At 40.8% G+C, this 22877-nt stretch overlaps 1 protein-coding gene across 2 annotated transcripts in view; it reads right to left on the bottom strand.

The window, feature by feature from the left end:
• Positions 1 to 1513: 1513 nt before the first annotated feature.
• Positions 1514 to 22877, bottom strand: part of LOC139265705 (SLAIN motif-containing protein-like) — a 45406-nt gene continuing 24042 nt past the window's right edge. The window contains exons 3-8 of one of the 2 annotated variants that reach the window (XM_070882968.1): positions 19087 to 19236; positions 11748 to 11888; positions 11239 to 11544; positions 10701 to 10838; positions 4913 to 5249; positions 1514 to 3445 (exon numbers count right to left, since the gene is read on the bottom strand). In XM_070882968.1, coding sequence (XP_070739069.1) covers positions 3379 to 3445; positions 4913 to 5249; positions 10701 to 10838; positions 11239 to 11544; positions 11748 to 11888; positions 19087 to 19236 — 1139 coding nt within the window. In that variant the 3' untranslated portion in view covers positions 1514 to 3378. The remainder of the gene's footprint in view (positions 3446 to 4912; positions 5250 to 10700; positions 10839 to 11238; positions 11545 to 11747; positions 11889 to 19086; positions 19237 to 22877) is intronic. The other variant, XM_070882969.1, reaches the window with a different exon arrangement.

The raw sequence follows: 22877 nt of genomic DNA, 5'->3' as shown, positions 1-22877 counted from the left end.
ATTGGAAGTGACTAATGGTGTCCCACAAGTATCTGTGCTGGAGCCCCAACTATACACTATATTAGATAATCCATACAGAGCCATATCAAGTTTGCTGATGACTCAAAAATTGATGACATAGTAAGTAATGTAGACAGAAGCATAAAATGACAGAGACATTGATAGATTGTGTGTGGGCAAAACTGTGGCAGATGGATTTCAATTAAGTGAAGTGTGAGGTCATCCATTTTAGTTCTAAAAAGGGATAGATCAAAGTGTTTTTTTTTTAAATGGTGAAAAGCTAAGAACTGAGGCCGGGGGGGGGGGGGTCCCAAAGAGATTTAGGGGTCCATGTACACAGATCACTAAAATGTCAGTTGCAACAAAAAAATTCAAAGGCGAATGGAATGTTAGCCTTTATAAATAGAGGCCTAGCATTTAAAGAAGTTTTGCTCCAGCTATACAAAGTTAGACCACATCTATGCTATTTGCCTCAACTACTCCTTGTGGTAGCATGTTACACATTAAATACAATGGAGCTATTTTCTTCTATCATACACAACCCCCATTACAAAAAGGACAAGAGCAGCAATGTCATGGAAACACCATATGGTCTTGGACATATTGCTATTCCTTCATTGCTGGGTCAATATCCTGGAATTCTCTACCCAACATAATTGTGGGAGCAGCATCAACACAAGGACTGCAGCAGTTCAATGAGAAGGCTCACCGCAAGCCTCGCAATGATGTAGGCAATAAATGCAGCCTTTCCAACAACCATGACTAGAGAACAAATTGAGTTATTTTGCTTGCTGTATATTAATGTGATAGCACTGTTTCCCAATGCCCCTGCAATTGTCTTGTTGCGATTAGGTCAGAGGTTCTGGGAGTATGTCAATATTTGAAGGGAACCAGCTGAGGTCGAAAATCATTGCTGCAAATCAAGATTTTTTAAAAAAAGAAGAAAATGTAATTTAAAAAGTTTCATTTATCTAAGAAATTCAAATGGAATGCCTTTTACACTTTAACATTTACCCAATCAATGCCAGCATAGTGAAGAAATAAAAAACACAAGACTTCATGCTAGAATATAACTGAAAATAAGCAGACTTTTAACGCTTCTATCTTATAAAGACTCCGCAATACACAAATTCAAAGATCCTTCAGTAACGTCCTTTAAGAACTAAAACACAAAATGAAAACACAGCTGGTTGTGTAAATCAGCTGCTTGTGTAAATCAGCTGCTTGAAAACAGCAACAGCAAAATCCACATCACAGCACAGACCTTACTACTAACTCACAAGAGGGGGAGGGGCTAGTTGCATAAGAAACATTGTCTGAAGACTGGATCCCATACTTCAGCCACTTTGCTACTAACCATCCCACAATTAATATTTTCCTCAACCCCAAGGAAATATGATTTCTACCCTCCAAACCTGGCTAGGGAAATTGTGAGAATGAGCCATATGGCTAAATTAAAGCCAGTCAAAATTTGTTTTGGATTATAACATGCAATAGACTCCTGGATCATGTATATTTCCCCCCCCCCCCCCCCACAAAGCTAACTGAAAAGCTTTAACCACTAAACAAAGTGGCTGCACCTTTTCCTAACTGCAGCAAGGTGTCTGACTGACTGCTTACCAAGTTCATTAATGACTCTCAGTTACAAGCCAAGCACACAGTGCTTTTGATAGAGGAGATAACACTTTCAGCATTTCATTACTCATCCCCAACCTTAGCCAGTTTCTTGTTCAATGGATTGGCCAGGGGCTGCTGGAGGCAACAAATGATGAGCTGGAGAGCAGTTCTTCCATCAGGTAACAAAATTCCTTTACAAATGCTGCAACTATATATGTGGAGGCATGTGGGGAATTGGGGGAAGGAGAAGAGGGGAGAGAGAGAATGTGGCAGTGAGCATATAAAATATTCTATATTTAAGCAAGTCAAAATACCAAGAAAAACTTGTGCTTCAGTTGATGCAAAATTATCACAGTCCAAACCGTCCCAGATGATCAAAGTTTTAATAGTCCATTCAGGTATGCAGTCAATCAATTAAGTACTTGTCAAACAAAGAAAAAAAATTGTCAGACTGTCATATAAGTTAAAAATTAAAATTGCAAGACAGATGGGTTGAGTTTCTCTGTCTTTCCCACCCTGCCATTCTTGGGTTTCACAAGCATCTTCCCAACTGATCTTTGATCAGATGTCTTCTGGCTTCACTTGGAGTCAGTTCTAGGCGACAAGTGAGTGTGATGCAGTCAACTTCGCCGTGGGTTGAAACCACCACCAGACATCAGAAAGTTAGTGTGCAAACACAAAACATCTTGGGTCTTTGTGCAGCAAGGGTCTCTGGCTCTGCAGTAGGAAAACTGGTGGCTGCTCCCAAAAAAATACCAGCAGCTGGGAAGTGAGAAAGAATAATCTAGATTGATTGGTCCTCTCCTCCATATAATTTACGCCATAAATCAATCATTTTAAGCTCCCACTGCACAATTCAGTCATGCAGTAGATTTATAAGCCCATGGAATTGTTAGAGGGAGAGCAGCTTAATGTTTTTGAAACATTTTTAGTATTTACTGCACCACATTTCTCCTAATGAATGCTGCCTTTCAAACTTTCATTTCATCACACCTGGCTATAAATCTCCATACCTTAGGGAAGTGGTCAACAGTTTAATTGAACATTGCACATTTGGGGCATTGCAAAGATGTTTAGATACTCCTCAACCTTGTGACAGTTGAGAAATGTTCCCAGTTGCTCCTGTACAATGTAACTGGCAACCACTGGAGAGGAACATAAAAGTCCTGTTGTCCATGCAACATATCCTGGCTAATTGCACACACAGAAAAATGTTGTGGCTTTTGTGAAGCAATCTTTACATAAATTGAATCTCAGTATAGAACTGAACAAAGGAATGTTCAAATACTTGGCAACTACAGACATCTCCAAGCACAGACCCCAGTTATTTTGCCTTCTCCTGTTATACACTTTCATTTAAATTCGGAATGAAAAAAAGTTTAGATGATAAAGCATCAAGGCAAAATGTGATTGCTTTTGCTATTTAAAGGTCTTGTTACATAATTTTACCCTCATGTTCACTTGTCAGTTTGGAGAGTTTGGGTTTGCAATGCATAAATATGTAAACTAGTAAATTTAAGGTACCTAATGGCACAACCTGGCTTTATACAACTGGGCTGATGATGCAATCAACAGGAGCCCAGGAATCAAAATCCTGGCACAGTTGGCCACTAACATTTAAACCAGTCTTTAGAAAATATTGTTTCATTGTCAGAAATTGGAGTCTTCTTTCCCCATGTTTGATTTAAATTAGACTTCTGCCCAGCCAGCTGGGCTTTCACTTCATTAGGTGCCAGCAGTTTGTGAATCTTTGGGCTTTCCTCAGTAACAGCCTTCTTTCCACTTGTCTTCGGTCACAGTGCTGTGCGCCTTCGGTAGCTGCAGAGCTCTGATAATAGAGTAGTTAAGTTAATTCCAAATCATAATAAAATAGAATACAAAACCAAGCTCACAAAGCTTAAAAATGAAGTAGAGCAGCTAGTTTGGCTTCAATCCAGTGTATTGTAGGAATCTACTGGTGATGGCCAGTCGCCAAGCAGCATCTTACTGGCACAAATGTGCTACCCCTGTGCTGGATTATCTTCTCTTTCCATCCATCTCTAATCTTTTTACTATACATCAATTGCATGACTATCTGAATATTCCCCAATTACCCTGCCTTTTATTGAGTTCTTTGCCATTTCCTAGTTTTTCCCCAATCTTTAATAAATTCTTCTTCATCTCTGGTATTTAGAATTTTTTTTATTGACCAATAATGGTTCAGAACTAATGAAACATGTAGGAAAGGGAGAAAACAAACTATTGATAATATGCATGTTGAGGGATGGAAATCTTTTGCAAGTTAAAAAGGTCAGTAGTAAAATTGGTTAAGCATAGTGATGTTTTGATATTGTCGTCTTAGGACATGAGTGTTTCAGCACAGAGTTTCGAATGTGATGATTTTCTAAAGAGTCCCACGTTTGTTTGGATAGAGCGCCATATGAAACCTGGTTACAATGTGAAGCAACATCATTATTCCTATAAAAAAAAGTGGTGCATTAGCAGACCATGGACAGGCTGCTAAGACACAAATGATGCCGCTTATTTAAGCTGCTGGGCCCTGAATGCTGCATTTTAAGAATGTCCAGCTAGGCTAATGTGGAAAACCAAAATAGACATGTTTTCCAAGAATTGACATCATGCACTGTATAAACAGAATACCATGGGCAGGAGGAGGAAAAATAATTAACTTTTAACTACTTTAAATTAGAGGAGACACAAGGACATGTTGAGGATAAACCACATTTAGAGACTGGAGGAGGGAGGGGCACGCATGGGGTGCCACAGGTTTCCTCATTCTTCGTAAACTATTGAAACTCACCATGTGTTAGATAGCATGCACACCATGGCTCACATCTGAAAAATGGCTAGAGTAGAAAAAACCTAATGCCAATATAACAACCCCGGAAGGAGCCAATCCCATTAGCAGAGAGAACATTGGTGTTTAAAGAAAAAGAAAATAAATCCTCTTGCAAATTTGAGTGAAACAACAAACCATATATTTGGAGAGATTATCTGGAACATTGTCCCTTTAAACAGAATTCACATCTTGAACAAGATGATCCTTTCCCATTCTTATTCCCAAGGACAGATTTTTAGCACATAGCTGCACAGCCTTTAAACTGAGTTCAAATGTTTCCTGCAGATCAGCAGCAGAAAATGCTAGAGCAACCATAATAACAGGAAAACAAGCAAAGAACTAAAATAACTTCCAAACACGATGGCTGCACAAAATGATGACACTTAAAAAGAACTCGCAAGGACATGCACTATCAAATTATACTCTTATCTTTAATCATCAATACATTACACGTACCTCCTTGCTGGCTGCAAAAGCTTGCTCTTTGAAACCGTGGCAGTGGCAGTGGCAGTGCAAGTGCCAGTAACTCGTGACTTGGCAGGGGTGCTCCTGGGCACAGAAGCCGAGCTGAAGGATCTTCCAGTTGAGGCAATGCCAGCTGAAGTGCTTGAACAAGTGGGAGACTGGATTCTACGAACAGTGCTCCCAGAACCTGGGTATCCTGTTGCTTTCACTGGATGCCTGGTCGTTAAAGGAGAGTTACTATTTGCAATAGCTTTCACTGGCTGTCTGTTTGAGGGGGGAGTCTGGTTGCTGTTACCAGTGGTGTACCTGAGCTTCCCTGTAGATGGACCTAGATGAAATGAGAAAAGAAATGGACAAGGCACTATTATTCTCCTTAAGAGTATCTTCCATGTAAACCTACTTTACATACCTTTGGAACATATGACTACTAAATTTAAAATATGGAGTGATGAACTGGGAAATTTTCAAAAGGTGAAAAGCATTACCAAAAATTCCCACCATATCACAAACACCGTAAATGGAATAAACATTGCTGAATGTATCCATTTAACTGTACTAAAACTTTTGATACTTCTGATAGCTTGTGCCGCTCCAACATAAATTTAAAACTTCTAGTAAATTTATTGGAGTAGGTTTTCTTTCGTTGCTAATTTTAGCAAAAAAGGTAAATGGAAGTATAAAGTGCTACCTGCTTTACATTAAAATTTCTTGCTGAAACTAGAAAGAAAAGAGGAAAATGTGATTCATGGTCTCACTTAACCTATTTAAAAGTTAAAATTCACCTTGAACAAAAAGTTTATAAAATGTATAAATTTTAAACAAAAAAACTTCAGTTAGTTACAAATGTGATTTTTGTGTGTGTTGGTGAACAAAGCAGGTCAGTGCTGCGGGATAGACCTTTTTCCATCTTTTGTTACTGAGAGTCAATATCAAGCAGTTCCAGCATGGGTTTGTAAATTTTTTCCATTTCCCACAAAAGGGGGTTACTCTTGGGCTGCTGTTGGTGTCTTTTTTTAACCTGGCTACCTGAGGGCACTTGAAAGTACTTTTCTTTTCACACTCCCTATGCAGCACAGCTCATTTGGACAACTAGACAGTGGCAGCAGGTCAGGCAGCTTCTGTGGAGAAAGTTAACGTTTCAGGTCGATGACCGTTAAACATTAACTCTGTTTCTTTCTCTCTCCGCAGATGCTGCCTGACCTGCTAAGTATTTCCAGCATTTTCTGTTTTTATTTCAGATTTCCAGCATCCGCAGTATTTTGCTTTTGTAAACAGTGGTAGATTGAACCTGCATTATCCCACATTGCGACGCTGTTTTAACACGCACAACTGTGCTACTGATTTTGGATATCATTTGTAGAAGCAGCAAGTGCTGATGACATCCGATATACTGACTTGAATATGTTACTTAAGTAGGCTGTGAGAGAGATTAATTTAATATCAGTACACAAATCAGTTACTGATTCATGGCTGCTTCAGTGGGTATGGCTTCACAGCACAGGATAAATAGTTCGTTGTTTTATTTACACTGTGGTTGATGGATGTTGAGGATTGCCAAGGGCTCTGGTCAGTCACTCTGTTCTTCCTCCATATCAATTACCACTTCTACTCAGCATTCAATCCTATTCACACATTTGCTGATGGTTTCACTATCAGCAGCTTCCTTCACACATTATTTGCTCTCAGACTGCACAGCCTTCATTTCTCTTCGTACAATAATCAGTAGTTGTATCTTGATCTCTTCCATGATGCCCACTGCCACCTGCTGACATGCAAGGCAGGCATGTTTATGCCAGAGTTTCTGTCTAGATCACAATGTTGAGGAAATTAGTCAGTCACTGTGCTAACCAGGTACCACACTGTAAACACTACATCCAGGCCCGTTGGCACAGAGTTTTGCTTCATATCCCTCCAGGCCCATTTAACTATTAGACGACCATAATGATGAGGCCAATCTAGTCCACGATCAAAGGCCTTCTCCATCTCAATTGCCAATTGTGAAATTTGAGAGTGCCATATTTATTAGCTTGAGAGCGAGGTTTGTTTCAGGAACAGATCACATCAATCCTGATGCCAAAGCTGCACAATCTAAAATCCTTCAAATATCCAAATCCCACATGTGAAACTATAAAGTTCCTCAAATGGATTGATGGTCCTGGTGATTTCCTAGTTGGACTGGCTATTGTTATTGGGTGTTTAGGATAACAAATTAATAGAAGCCTTTTTTGATGTTTAATTTTACTTTGAAATTTTCAACATATAGACACATAGAAAATAGGTGCAGGAGGCCATTCGGCCCCTTGAGCCTGCACTGCCATTCAACAAGATCATGGCTGATCATTCCCTCAGTACCCCTTTCCTGCTTTCTCTCCATACCCCTTGATTCCCTTAGCCGTAAGGGCTATATCTAACTCCCTCTTGAATATATCCAATGAACTGGCAACAACAACTCTCTGCGGCAGGGAATTCCACAGGTTAACAACTCTGAGTGAAGAAGTTTCTCCTCATCTCAGTCCTAAATGGCCTATATCGGGAACAGTCTTCCCTCATCTAACCTGTCCAGTCCCGTCAGAATCTTATATATTTCTATGAGATCCCCTCTCATCCTTCTAAATTCCAGTGAATAAAGGCCCAGTTGATCCAGTCACTCCTATGACAGTCCAGCCATCCCGGGAATCAGTCAGGTGAACCTTTGCTGCACTCCCTCAATAGCAAGAACGTCCTTCCTCAGATTAGGAGACCAAAACTGAACACAATATTCCAGGTGAGGCCTCACTAAGGCCCTGTACAACGGCAGTAAGACCTCCCTGCTCCTATACTCAAATCCCCTAGCTATGAAGGCCAACATACCATTTGCCTTCTTCACCGCCTGCTGTACCTGCATGCCCACTTTGTGACTGATGAACCATGACACCCAGGTCTCGTTGCACCTCCCCTTTTCCTAATCTGCCCCAATTAAGATAATATTCTGCCTTCGTGTTTTTGCCCCCAAAATGGCTAACTTCGCATTTGTCCACATTATACTGCATCTGCCATGCATTTGCCCACTCACCTAGCCTGTCCAAGTCACCCTGCAGCCTCTTAGCGTTGTCCTCACAGCACACACCGCCACCCAGTTTAGTGTCATCCGCAAACTTGGAGATTACACTCAATTCCTTCATCTAAATCATTAATGTATATTGTAAATAGCTGGGGTCCCAGCACTGAGCCCTGCGGCACCCCACTAGTCACTGCCTGCCATTCTGAAAAGGACCAGTTTATCCCGACTCTCTGCTTCCTGTTTGCCAACCAGTTCTCTTTCCACATCAGTACATTATCCCCAATACCATGTGCTTTGATTTTGCACACCAATCTTTTGTGTGGGACCTTGTCAAAAGCCTTTTCAAAATCCAAATACACTGGTTCTCCCTTGTCCACTCTGCTAGTTACATCCTCAAAAAATTCCAGAAGATTCGTCAAGCATGATTTCCCTTTCATAAATCCATGCTGACTTGGTCTGATCCTGTCACTGCTTTCCAAATGCGCTGCTATTTCATCCTTAATGATTGATTCCAACATTTTCCCCACTATTGATGTCAGACTAACCGATCTATAATTACCAGTTTTCTTTTTTTTAAAAAAGTGGTGTTACATTAGCTACCCTCCAATCCATAGGAACTGATCCAGAGTCAATAGACTGTTGGAAAATGATCACCAATACATCCACTATTTCTAGGGCCACTTCCTTAAATAGTCTGGGATGCAGACTATCAGGCCCCAGGGATTTATCGGCCTTCAATCCCATCTGTTTCCCCAACACAATTTCCTGTCTAATAAGGATATCCTTCAGTTCCTCCTTCTCACTAGACCCACTGTCCCCTAGTGCATTCGGAAGGTTATTTGTATCTTCCTTCGTGAAGACAGAACCGAAGTGTTGGTTCAATTGGACTGCCATTTTTGTTTCCCATTATAAATTCACCTGAATCTGACTGCAAGGGACCCAAGTTTGTCTTCACTAATCTTTTTCTCTTCACATATTTATAGAAGCTTTTGCAGTCAGTTTTTATGTTCACTGCAAGCTTCCTCTCATACTCTATTTTCCCCTTCTTAATTAAACTCTTAGTCCTCCTCGCAGTCCTCAGGTTTGTTGCTTTTTCTAGCCAATTTATATGCCTCTTCCTTGGCGTTAACACTATCCTTAATTTCCCTTGTTAGCCATGGTTGAGCCACCTTCCCCATTTTATTTTTACTCCAGACAGGGATGTACAATTGCTGAAGTTCATCCATGTGATCTTTAAATGTTTGCCATTGCTTATCCACCGTCAACCCTTTAAGTATCCTTTGCCAGTCTATTCTAGCCAATTCACGCCTCATACCGTCGAAGTTACCTTTCCTTAAATAGTTTCCAAATTAACTGTGTCACTCTCCATCTTAATAAAGAATTCTACCATATTATGGTCACTCTTCCCCAAGGGGCCTTGCACAACAAGATTGCTAATTAGTCCCTTCTCATTACACATCACCCAGTCGAGGATGGCCAGCTCCCTAGTTGGTTCCTCGACATATTGGTCTAGAGTTCCATCCCTAATACACTCCAGGAAATCCTCCTCCATCGCATTGCTACCAGTTTGCTTAGTCCAATCAATATGTAGATTAAAGTCACCCATGATAACAGCTGTACCTTTGTTGCACACATCCCTTATTTCTTGTTTGATGCTGTCCCCAACCTCACTACTACTGTTTGGTGATCTGTACACAACTTCCACTAGCGTTTTCTGCCCTTTGGAATTCCGCAGCTCCACCCATACCGATTCCACATCATCCAGGCTAATGTCCTTCCTTACAATTGCATTAATTTCCTCTTTAACCAGCAACGCCACCCCACCTCCTTTTCCACTGCCTATCCTTCCTAAATGTTGAATACCCCTGGATGTTGAGTTCCCAGCCTTGGTCACCCTGGAGCCATGTCTCCGTGATGTCAATTACATCATATCCGTTAACTGCTGTCTACGCAATTAATTCGTCCACCTTATTCCGAATACTCCTCGCATTGAGGCACAGAGCGTTCAGGCTTGTCTTTTTAACACACTTTGCCCCTTTAGAATTTTTCTGTAATGTGGCCCTTTTTGTTTTTTGCCTTGGGTTTCTCTGCCCTCCACTTTTACTATTCTCCTTTCTATCTTTTGCTTCTGCCTCCATTTTATTTCCCTCTGTCTCAGTGCATAGGTTCCCATCCCCCTGCCATGTTAGTTTAACTCCTCCCAAACAGCAATAGCAAACACTCCTCCTCGGACATTGGTTCCGGTCCTGCCCAAGTGCAGACCATCTGGTTTGTACTGGTCCCAATGTCCCAGGAATTTTAATCCCTCCCCTCTGCACCACTCCTCAAGCCACATATTCATCTGAGCTATCCTGCGATTCCTACTCTGACTAGCACGTGGCACTGGTAGCAATCCTGAGACTACTACTTTTGAAATTTAGCTCCTAGCTCCCTAAATTCATCTCGTAGGACCTCATCCCGTTTTTTACCTATATCGTTGGTACCTATATGCACCATGACAACTGGCTGTTCACCCTCCCTTTTCAGAATGTTCTGCACCCGCTCAGAGACATCCTTAACCCTTGCACCAGGGAGGCAACATACCATCCTAGAGTAAACAGAAGGCAAGGGACCAAAATATACCACAAGTTTATTCTGGCAGACTAATTTCACATTTCTGTTAAAGTTAGAGATTTATGCATAGCATGGTTGATCAGTTAAGGTTTCCCTACTTTTCAGAATAGATCCAACGTGACATACCGGCTGGAGACTGCTGCAACCGTGAAATTCGACTGTTGGGCATTTGCAGATTAGATTCAAAGCTTCGACTATTTCTGCCCGTGTCAGAGCAGCGAATCCCAGACTTGGCAAGGTTGGGCATACTGCGACGCATTTCTTCTGTAATGGAATGAAGTGAAACAAGACTGTTAGCCAATCCAGTCTACATGTGACGCCAGTCCCACATTATGTGGTTGACTCGTAATGCTCTCAGGGCAACTAGGGATGGGCCATAAATACAACCTTTTTAATGTTGCCCACAATCCAAGAACAAAAATGTTTTGTGCATGTAACAAAAAACTGTAGAAGACTAGCATCTTCCCACAAAATAATCCAAAAGTGGGAGGTATTTATTATCCCTATACTGAAAAGTATCTCATACAATTTTCTGAAATCACAAGTCTAATGTAGAAAGAAAAAAATTGTACTGAAATATTCATGGTAATTTTTCACTCCCTCGAAATAAAAATTCGAGGAACCCCTCACTCAATTCAACTATAGATTAAAACTGGTACGGTACCTTGATTCTTCGTATAATTCATTAGCTCAGACACACGACCCTGCAAACAGCGGCGTGAAGGCCGAACTCTTCCTGCTGTTGCTGTTCCTCTAACTGGAGACTGTGATCGAGGTGAATTTCGTGGAGACGGTGAATATCTGTGCATGCTGTGCTGGGATAAAGAGTAATCATATTCATCTTCATCATCCAGACTATAAGTGTCAAACTCTTGATCACTGTAGGTACCTCTCCTCAGGGAATTGAGAGAGGCACTGGAGCTACGGCGGGAAGCAGATGCTGAACTGGAGGCATAATCCTGACGAAGACCTTAAAAAAAATCCACACAAGATTTCCATAAATAATTGTGGTTTTATTTCTCCTTGCTCAACAAACTGCAATCTCAAAGTTCATTCAATCATCTATCGATATCTGATGCAATGCACTGAAACTGCCGCAGCCAGGTTGCCCTGCTATAAACATTTTACACAATGAACATAAGTTAATATTGTAATATATATATTTCCACTTACTCTCTTCCTGTAATCGAGCCATGATCTGGACATCTGTCAAATCTTGCAATTTATACCCCATGGAGATCGAGTCATCGGAGGTGCTTAGCTCACTGTCAATGGATGACTGGGAACTTAGTGCAGAGTGAATGGTTGGATAGCCTTCAGGACCAAAGAGATGGACAGAACAAACATGAAAACTAGTAATACATCAATAAATTAATGGTAGGGTTACAGGAAATGATTCACAGAAGTAGTCAAATTCAATGGTTGGATATTAGGCACATGCAAAAACACAAAGCTACACTAACATTGCTTTAATTCATAACTTCAGGTTGCATTACTACTTCCCCACTGGTTAAATCCTACTAGGTCTTTTCAAATTAGCCTTTAAAACCATTAGTAACAATTAAAGGCTGCAAATGCATTAATGATGATCTACATGTTCATCTTTTATAAAAACAAAATTTTAACAAGACCATTCTATACACAGCACACATCAGACTAATATTTACTTTTTCTTACCAAAATACACAGCACTGCACTACAAACAGAACAATGGTTACAATAATATATTGAAACACAGGATTTGGGTGGTGCAACGGGTTATAAACTTGTCTTTCACTACTGAGATCAGAATTTTAGTACAAACCAGACAGATGAGAAAAGTTCTCTACCTACAAAAGTGTCTCATGTAAAATGAGTGTGGACTGTAGAAATCCATTTGGACAGGGGCCCACAACACAAACTGCTACCACCATGGCCAGTTCAATCAGGATGGCTGGTGTGAGCAATTAAGAGGAGAACAAAAATCACACTGGAAGAAGCAGGAGGGCTTAAATTTAGAGTGAAGGGATATTATTACAGCAGAGTAGAGGGAGCATTATCACCTAACTATGCGACTTTGAGTACCAAATGTAAATTGTTGCCAATCATAGGAGGCGGTCCCTCGTATCGAGGATGACTTGCTTCCACGCCAAAAAGGATGAGTTCACAGGTGGTTCAATGAATGACCTAATATTCCAGGTCCCGAACAACATATTGAAGGGTGGAAGATGCCTGTGCGTGGATTCTTTTAACGTGTGGTGACCGTTGCACACCAGCCACCACACGGATTAACCAAGACGACTGGAGACCAGCTCTGCTGCACGGACCTAGAGCGCAGTGTGGGCCGGCCACACTGGAGTAATATTTTACTCCCGTTCTGCTCGCTGCTGATGCTTTGCACAAAAACTGGTCCAAGACACAGAACACTTGTGGAAAGGCAGAAAGAGGTCAATACTCAAAGTAATGAAAAACAGCCATTCTAGGAATGGATATTGACGGACATGTGGCAAACTAGTAGTGAGCTATTTAGAAAGTGTGACAACAGTATCAGACATGCCACCCTAAATAGAAAACTATAATAATCAGTATTGAACAGAATTTACAGCTGCAAGCAGCACATCGATACCCAGGGATAGATGGTATGTTTGGAATTCAATACTTGGTTCATGTGTGTGCATCTCTGGAAATGATTCATTGCTGAGGTCTGGCTAGTGTTATGTAATAATATCTGTTGCCAATACTAAAATCATGAACACAGTATACATCAAACATGGTACACAAAGATTTCTTTATGCACTTCAGAATGCTACAATCTGCTAGAAAATATTACTTCACAAAATTTTAGCTATTATCTTGGATCTCCATCAACTGCAAAAAGTCAGTCACTTAAATATATCTGGCACAACAGTTCGATGCACGTTTGCCATGTCAAAGTTACCTCAATCTCATCATAGGCAGTCCCTCGGAAGACTTGCTTCCACTCCCAAAATGAGTTCTTTGGTGGCTGAACAGTCCAACATGAGAGCCACAGACCCGGTCACAGGTGGGACAGATATTCATCGGAGGAGGGGGTGGCACAGATTTACAACACGCTCCTCCCGCTGCCTGTACCTGACCTCTTCACGCTCGCAGTGTTGAGATTCAAAGAGTTCAACGCCCTCCTGGATGCACTTCCTCCACCTCGGGCGGTCTTCAGCTAGGGTCTCCCACGTGTCAGTGATGTTGCACTTCACCAGGGAGGCTTTGAGGGTGTCCTTGTAATGTTTCCGCTGCCCACCTTTGGCTCATTTGCCATGAAGGAGCTCCACATAGAGCAATTGCTTGGGGAGTCTCTTGTCTGGCATGCAAACTAAGTGGCCTGCCAGCGAAGCTGATCGAGTGTGGTTAGTGCTTCAATGCTGGGAATGTTATCCTAGACGAGGACACTAATGTTGGTGCGTCTGTCCTCCTAGGGGATTTGCAGGATCTTGCGGAGACATCGTTGGTGATATATCTCCAGCGACTTGAGGTGTCTTCTGTACATCGTCCATGCCTCGGAGCCATACAGGAGGGCAGGTATTACTACAGCCCTGTAGACCACGAGTTTGGTGGTAGGTTTGAGGGCCTGGTCTTCGAACACTCTTCCTCAGGCAGCCGAGGCTGTACTGGCGGCGATGTTGAATCTCCGCACCAATGTCTGCCTTTGTTGACAAGAGGCTCCAGAGATATGGGAAGTGGTCCACGTTGTCGAGGGCAGCGCTGTGCGGCGAGGACAGGCTGGTGGAGGACCTTTGTCTTATGGATGTTAAGCATAAGGCCTATGCTTTCATAAGCCTCGGTGAATACATCGACTATATCCTGGAGTTCAGCCTCAGAATGTGCGCAGACGCAGGCATCGTCCGCGTACTGCAGTTCAACGACAGAGGTTTGGGTGATCTTGGACATGGCCTGGAAGCGGCGTAGGTTAAACAGCTTCCCACTGGTTCTGTAGTTTAGTTCCACTCCTGCGGGGAGCTTGTTGACAGAGGTGGAGCATGGCAGAGAGGAAGATTGAGAAGAGGGTTGGAGCGATGACGCAGCCCTGTTTGACCCCGGTCTGAACGTGGAATGGGTCTGTAATGGATCTGCTGGTAAGGATCGCAGTCTGCATGTCGTCCTGGAACAGGCAAAGGATGTTGACAAACTTTTGGGGGCATCCAAAACAGAGGAGGATGCTCCATAAGCCCTCACGGTCAACAGTGTCAAAGGCCTTTGTAAGATCGAAACAGGCCATGTACAAGGGCTGGTGCTGCTCCCTGCATTTTTCCTGCAATTGTCGTGCTGCAAAGATCACGTCCGTTGTTCCCTGTTGGGGACGAAATCCACACTGCGACTCAGTGAGGAGCTCCTCGGCCACAGGGAGAAATGGTTGAGGAGAACACTAGCGACAACCTTCCCAGTGGTTGATAGCAAGGAGATTCCCCTGTAGTTGTTGGTCAGATTTGTTCCCTTTTTTTAAAAAAAAACCTCAATCTACTGTACATGCTAAATGTTAAATATTCAATGTCAATGCCTCGCGGCAACATTTAATACCACACAAATTGATGTGGAGCATGTGACTATTTTAAATGATACATTTTCCATATATTTCACCTTTACATTATTTCATTTTGACCCTGTCACTTCATGGACACATTGGCTCTTTCTACTTGCTAACAGACGCAGCACTAACAATGCTAATGAATGCAACCAAAAGTCTCTTTTTAGGACAGGCAGGAATTACAAACTATTTGATTTATTCTTCAACAGTATTTGGTGGTATTAACCTCCAGTTGAAGCATATTACTTTTATCTATTTTGCAGGATCTGTTGTGCAGTGTGGAGACATCTAGGATCAACTATTATACAAAACTGCTACACATATTCCTAAAAAAAAAACACCAATCCTATTCATATTTATCAGACTGTCTGTGGAATTCACTCTGTTCTCCAAATACAAGATATAGTGCACATACCCTTTTATAAGTCAGAGGGCCTGCTGCAGGGCAATTTAAAGTAGCCCCATAATGACCTAATAAACCTTCAAAACACAGCTTTGAAATGTGTGATTTCTTGGAATGCAATTGCTGAGAAAAAGCATTCTTCCTTCTGTGAAAAGATAAATTCCATTCACAAAATCTCCAGATAAGTTAAAATCAAGACAGTCATATTGGTAATATGGACACTGATCAGAGTAGTTTTACAAAAGGTTTCAAGGCAGTTTGCCCCTTGTTAGCCTTCATTTGAAATGTGCTGATCCCCATCGATAAGAAGTTTGGGCTATGTTCATTTGATATTTCTTTCATAGTCTACACATTTCAATGTAGGAAACCCTGCATTACTTCTGGCCAATGTGGCACGACAGAGGAGAACGGCGATGGAACAATGATCTCCGGGCATTACATAGAATGCAAGTTCAATTTGGGACAGGAATTTGATAGCCCAGACCACAGTTCGACTCTTAAAGGTAGTCTCATTTACAAACTGTTCAAGATAAAATTCAGAATCCTTCTCACAATTATGACATCGGGTCAGAAACCTCTTCTCCATATAACCTTGCAATACAAAATATCCAGCAGCCTCTTGCTTTAGAAAATGAGTACAAGTTCTATTGTCAGCTTATTCAATTTATTAAAAACTAATCTGACTGTCTTAAGTGTTTGTCTGGACTTCACATCTATTGAGGCACTGTGTTTTGTGACATCTTTAAGTGCTGGGATGACTCAACATGATCAGCAGCATAACTTGCACCAGTATCATATCTGCCAGCATGGAGTTCTCCTCTGCCTGTTGATCCAGCAGACCACAATCTAATTCCTAGTCCATTCTTTCACAGCACTGCTGCGTACTTGGTTCTAAACTACTAGTTGGTGACCAAAATTCCCAAGTATGATAGCAGCTCTGTTGGAATTTGAATGTTTAGAGGCAGCATCTGATAGCTGATGCATAATGAACTACAAGGTCGAAAGAAACAAAAGCAGACACCAAGTGAATGGTAAATGCAAGTGGAGCACATGTAGGTGACCGAAGAAGTGCAAGAATGTTCAGCTATAGGGGATCGTTTGCAAATTAGATTTAGAATGAAAATGTAATCACCAGACAGATGATTTTATTTTATATACAGCATGTTTAAGATGGAGACCAGTAGATTTTGATTCCACCAACATTTTTGACTGAGCATGGCTAAAGCTTTTGCAACACCATTATGTTTAAAAATCTTCTGCCTGCCTGTGCTCCAGCCTGTTTTTATTTTGTTCTGCTCATGAACAGGGATCAAATTAGTTTCCAAAATAATGGGCATGAGGTATTTTTCAATTACCTAGAGAAATTAATGAATTGATTCTGTAGTCTCAGTTAGCATTAAAAAAAAACTTTTGAGAATACACTGCTTAAAGAAAATTAAAAGTAACTCTTCCCAAGATCCTGTAGCAAAAATGGTCAAAAAATCCTGAGACAAGAATCTTCTCGAAGAATGGAAATCTAGGCAAATTATTGGAGGGTTGCTGGCACCAGAGACTGTACCTCAGCAAAAGTCAGTATCTTCAGGGGAAAATGGTACAAAATTAAAAATAAATTATTCTCGATGAACGTCTGGTCAGAGTACATATATTTATTACACTCCCTAGTTGAATCAGGCCAAATTTCACTAGGCATCATCTTTCTTGTTGGGATAGGTTGCTAATAAATCACTGATCACAAAAGCTACTTTGACATCCACTTACAACACGACATCTCAATGGCATCTTGGATCTGGGGGTTGTGTCCTCACCTCAAGTAGCTGGAGTGAAGCCCTAGAACCTTCTGTCCCAATTACTGACCACTATTTTTTTTTTTTAAATCTGAAACTTGTGAATGTTGGGCAAAGACTGGATTGGGCTCTGCTATGTAGGTTTAGCTACTGACCCTCAATACCAAGGCTCACATATGAAGAATGGATACATGAACAATGTGCTGTTGGATGACCTGTCTGTAGGACCATACTACAAACACACGTCAACACCTTCAGGAGAGGCAGAGTGATATCACAGGATCAAATATTGATACTTTCTCATTTTCCCTATACATTAGAATCAAGGCAGAGTTCAAAAATCTCAATGGGCAGTATAAAGACAACTGAATTTTTCAAAATAAGGTATTTACAAATGCCTTGCATCATATTATATGTGAATTACTTTTCCAATATTAACAGAACCCATATCCTGTCCATTCACTGTTTGTTTCAAGACTAATTTAGGTTGCAAAGTGCAGCCTTAAGGCATTTGTTCATTAATGAGAGCAGGGATTCGGTTCTTGATCACTAGCCCATATTCTGTACTAGAAATTGCATGTTGAAATCTGGAGAGAACAAGACCAGACTCACAAATAATGTCTCCCAATGTCAAACAGCATATATAACACTCACTATCTGGGTTCATATTCAATAGGCAGGCACCTGAAGTGGTACTGCAGAACAACCATGGAATCATACTCCAGCATGAGTTAGTGCCTTCAGGAAAGGTGGGGAAATAACTATTACTGTAACACAAGTAATGTGCCTAGTCCCACAGGCCCTGGTTTTATAATTTCTTCATCCAGAAGCTCATTAAATATACAGAACAAACTAGCCTGCTCAATCATTGTTCTGATGGAACAGCAGGAAACAATTTTCTATAGCAAATCAATATTTACATTTATGATTTGGAAGGACACAGCAAATGATTAACAAATGCATTAGATCTACAGAGTTATTGGGTTTTGACAAAGAATTTTTCATCTGAATAGTTAAGTTTACTTCTCACCTGCCAAACAGCATTCTAGATGAGAAATTCTTACTTGTTAAAGTCCAAACTTAGTGTTGATGAAATTATCAGTCTCCTGCTCCAGTTGTTCAGAACTTTCTAATCCAAATATACAATACGGCTTCATAAAATGGTTTTCCTTCCCCCACACCCAGTATTTTTTTTTTAAATCAACCAGTGTTCCGGCCATATCAGGTATGATTTTTATCAATATGCAAAATGCTATGTTTTTGTAGGAGCTGGAACCTTGTTGTATATTGCTGGATAAGCAGTGCATTTCCTGGAGCAGCAGGCAGAGCAAAACATGAACAGGAGTTTACAATTTAAAAAAAAACATGCTCCTTAAGTAGGAACTGGCCACTAAATTGATAAACGTATTAATGACTTTAACAAAGTATATAGCTACTTAAGCCATTTCCTTTGGCATTATGGTCTCAAAATAATTTGAATCTCACTTTGTCTAAAGGAAATGTTCTGGACACTAACAGGTTTTGGTATAGTCTGTGCACTTCAGTTTCTAATTTAAGATTCAGATTTTCTATTTTGAAAGCAATAATATGCAATTGTCCTAACAGACCACTGAATGTTCATGAAAGCCATGCAGCTAACCAAAAATCATGCAGTTAGTTTCAAATCTTACACTGATGAAACCTGGAAGAAGCTCCAACAGAACATGCGTCCGTCTGTACAAAGGAAAAAGCAATGTTAACAGTTGCTTTATAAAATCTACACTTCATTAATTGACAGGTGTACCATACCTGAACTGCCATAGGTTAGTACTGGTTTAGTAGACGTTTTGAGGAAACCAGAAGAGTTTAAGAGATTGCTACACGAAGTGACATCTGTGTTGGAGCTATAAGCACAGGCTGAGGAAAACGGAGTGCAATAGATGTTTCTCCATCTGTTGGCTAGAATGGAAAAGCACAAACGCATGCACAGTTAGACACAAATGTAACAGGCATGAAGGTTACATTGACATTGAACTTCAAAAAGTAACCTGGCTCTTTGTTTAGATCTACTTTTAGATTAGTGTGGAGGTACTCTGACTGCAATAAGTCAGTTCATGATTTTTGGGGCAGGCTTTGCTTGGATAAGCATCCTAAGTATTGATTCCTTACTTACAACTTGAACATTGAGCAAAATTAACTGTAGTCAGAAATGAACACATGCAGGTGGATTAATACCATCCAGGCCATTAGTCATCAATGTAAATATTAAAGTAACAAAACCTACCACACCACACGAAGTAACATACTTATTAGAAGCTATATTCCATGGACCACTGGAAATGTATCATCCATTTACAGTGATACAATTTTAGATTGGCTGAAATGGTAGCACTCAGTCAGAAGATTGCAAGTTCAAATCCCACTCCAAGATTTTAGTGCGTAATCTAAACTGACACAATACAATATGGAGTGAGTACATCAAGGTTCTGACCACGCAATGTCCCATTTCCATGTACCACTGGACATTAAGAAACCTTTGGCACTATTTGAAGATCAGGTAGTCTCCTCAAAACCAACAAAAATAGATTAACTTTTCATTCATATTGCTACTTGCAGCTACAGCTAATGCCACATTCACCTACAATGATAGACACTGCACAAGTAATTCAAAGCACTTTGGAACATTTAAGAAAGATTCAGCAAGGCCCCAGTTTTCCTTCTTTATATAAAGATCAGATCACTTTACTTGCCTTTAAACCGAGGTAAGTACACTTTACTGTAGTTGTACCAATTTACTTTTGTTGAATCAAAACTGGATTAGTGTCGTAGTAGTTCAAACATTGGAAAATTAGAGCAAAGCATCAATAACTTTTTCTGCATTACTCAGTGGTCAATTCTTCTACCAGGACAGCAGTCCAGTTAGCTCTCTTACTGTTGGATTGCTACCCTATAGATACAAGTTATATTATTCCATGCAAGCCTTCTAAAAGTATACACAATTAGTGAAATAAATTTGGTCTTGAGCTTTAAAAAATAGTGTTTATCCACCCATTTAAAAGCAATATGGGAAACTGCACAATAAAACACTTCTACCTGGATTTTAAAAAGAAAAAGATCGGCCTACAAGTGTGAAATGACTGTTTATGGTTCGACAGTATCTCATACTGGATTAACTGCAGTGGGGTAGATAAAAGCAATCTTAAACCCACCTAGCTGCTTATGATACCAAGACAGTGAATGAATCTCTCATTTGCATGGTTTAAGAGTAATGAACAGGAACCTTTCCTGTATATACTGTGGTACAATAAAATAACTTATTTATATAGCACCTTTAACGTAGTAAAACTCCTCAAAGCACTTCACATCAGTGTTACAGACAAACAGATAAATTTGACACCAAGCCACAGAAGAAATCAAGGCAGATGATCAAAAACTTGTTTAAAGAGTTAGGTTTTAATGAGCTTCCTAAAGGAGGAAAGAGAGGTAGAGAGGCGTAGAGGTCTAGGGAGAGAGTTCCAGAGCTTAGGGCCCAGGCAGCTGAAAGCACGTCCACCGATGGTTGAGCAATTAGAATGAGGGATGTTCAAGAGGCCAGAGTTTGAGGAGCGCAGAGAGGCTGAAAAAGATTAGAGAGATAGGGAGGGGCAAGTCCATGGAGTGATATAAACAAGGATGAGAATTTTGAAATCTAGGCATTGTTTAACTGGGAGCCAACATAGGTCAGAAAGCACAGGGGTGATGGGTGATCTTAACTGGACGCGGGTTAATACACAGGCTGCTGAGTTTTGGATGACTTCAAGTTTACATAGTGTGGAATGTGGAAGGCCAGCCAGGAGTGAGTTGGAGTAGTCAAGTCTAGAGGTAACAAAGGCACAAATGAGGGTTCAGCAGAAGAGGAGCTGGGGCAGAGGCAGGCAATGTTAGAGGTGGAATAAGGTAGTTTTAATTATGCTGCAGATATGTGGCTGGAAACTCATTTCAGGGTCAAATATGACACCTAGGTTGCAAACAGTCTTGTTCACCCTCAGATTGATAGTAGGGAGAGGGATGGAGTCAGTGGTTAGGGAACATCCTGCAAGGGTGGGTGGGGGTGGTTGCTAGTGCTGTTGGGGAGGGTTTACACTAGCTTGGCAGGGGAATGAAAACCCGAGACTAGATTTAGTAGAGGGGAGAAAGCAAAAAAGTGAAGAAAGTGAGTTTGAAGGATAGAGGAAACAAGCAGGGAAAAAAAAGGGTAAAAAAAAATTATGTTTTTTGTCCAAATGCACGGAGCATTTGTAACAAAATAGACAGCACAAATGGTTATGATCGGATAGCTATTACAGAGCCGTAGTTGCAAGGTGACCAGGACTGGGAACTAAATATTCAGGGGGTATTTGACAATTCAGCAGGACAGACAAAAGAGAAAAGAAGGTAGGGTAGCACTTAATAAAAGATGGAATCAGTGAGTTAGTTAGTGAGAAACGATACTGACTCAGAGGATCAAGAGGTTGAATCAGTTTAGATGGAGATAAGGAATAATAAAAGGGAAAAAGTCGCTGGTGGGCGTAGTCTATAGGCCCCTTAACAGTAGTTGCATGCTTGAGTATAAATCAAGAAATAATGGAGGCTTGTAAAAAAGAAACGGTAATAATCATGGGTGATTTTAACCTTCATATTGATTGGACACAGCAAATTGGCCAGGGTAGTCTTGAGAAGGAGTTCATAGAGTGTATCCGGGATAGTTTCCTTGAACAGTACGTTGCAGAATCAACCAGGGAGCAGGCTATCTTGGATCTAGTACTGCGTAATGAGGTAGGATTAATAAATGATCTCATAGTAAAAGATCCTCTAGGAACGAGTGACCATAATATGGTTGAATTTCAAATTCAGTTGGAGGGAGAGAAACTTGGTTCTCAAATCAGGGTCCCAAGCTTAAATAAAAGGAGACTACAAAAGTTACGAGGGCAGAGTTGGCTAAAGTAGACTGGGAAAATAGACTAAAGTATGGGATGGTTGATGAGCAGTGGCAGACATTTAAGGAGATAGTTCATAATGCTCAACAAAAATATATCCCAATGAGAAGGAAAGACTGCAAGAGAAGGGATAACCATCCATGGCTAACCAAGGAAATAAGGGAGGGTGTCCAATTGAAAACAAAGGCATACGATGTGGCCAAGGTAGTGGGGTTAGAGGATTGGGAAATCTTTGAAAGCCAGCAGAGAACAACTAAAAATAAATGAAAAATAAATAGAGGTAAGAGAGATGATGAAAGTAAACTAGCACGAAATATAAAAACAGATAGCAAGAGTTTATACAGGTACATAAAAAAGGAAAAGTGTGGCTAAAGTAAATGTTGGTCCCCTGGAAGGTGAGACTGGGGAATTAATAATGGAGAACAGGGAAATGAGAGAAGTTGAACAAATATTTTGTATCTGTCTTCACAGTAGAAGACACTAAAAACATCCCAATAGTGGATAATCAAGGGGCTATAGGAAGGGAGGAACGTCATACCATCACTATCACTAAAGAAGTAGCAGTCGGTAAAATAATGGGACTAAAGACAGACAAGTCCCATGGACCTGATGGCTTACATCCTAGGGTCTTAAAATGGCTGCAGA

This window comes from Pristiophorus japonicus, chromosome 6 (genome assembly GCF_044704955.1).
Source record: "Pristiophorus japonicus isolate sPriJap1 chromosome 6, sPriJap1.hap1, whole genome shotgun sequence".
NCBI classification, from domain to species: domain Eukaryota; kingdom Metazoa; phylum Chordata; class Chondrichthyes; family Pristiophoridae; genus Pristiophorus; species Pristiophorus japonicus.
The sequence above is the reverse complement of the archived record's forward strand: the minus strand, read 5'-3'. Positions and strand labels throughout refer to the sequence as shown.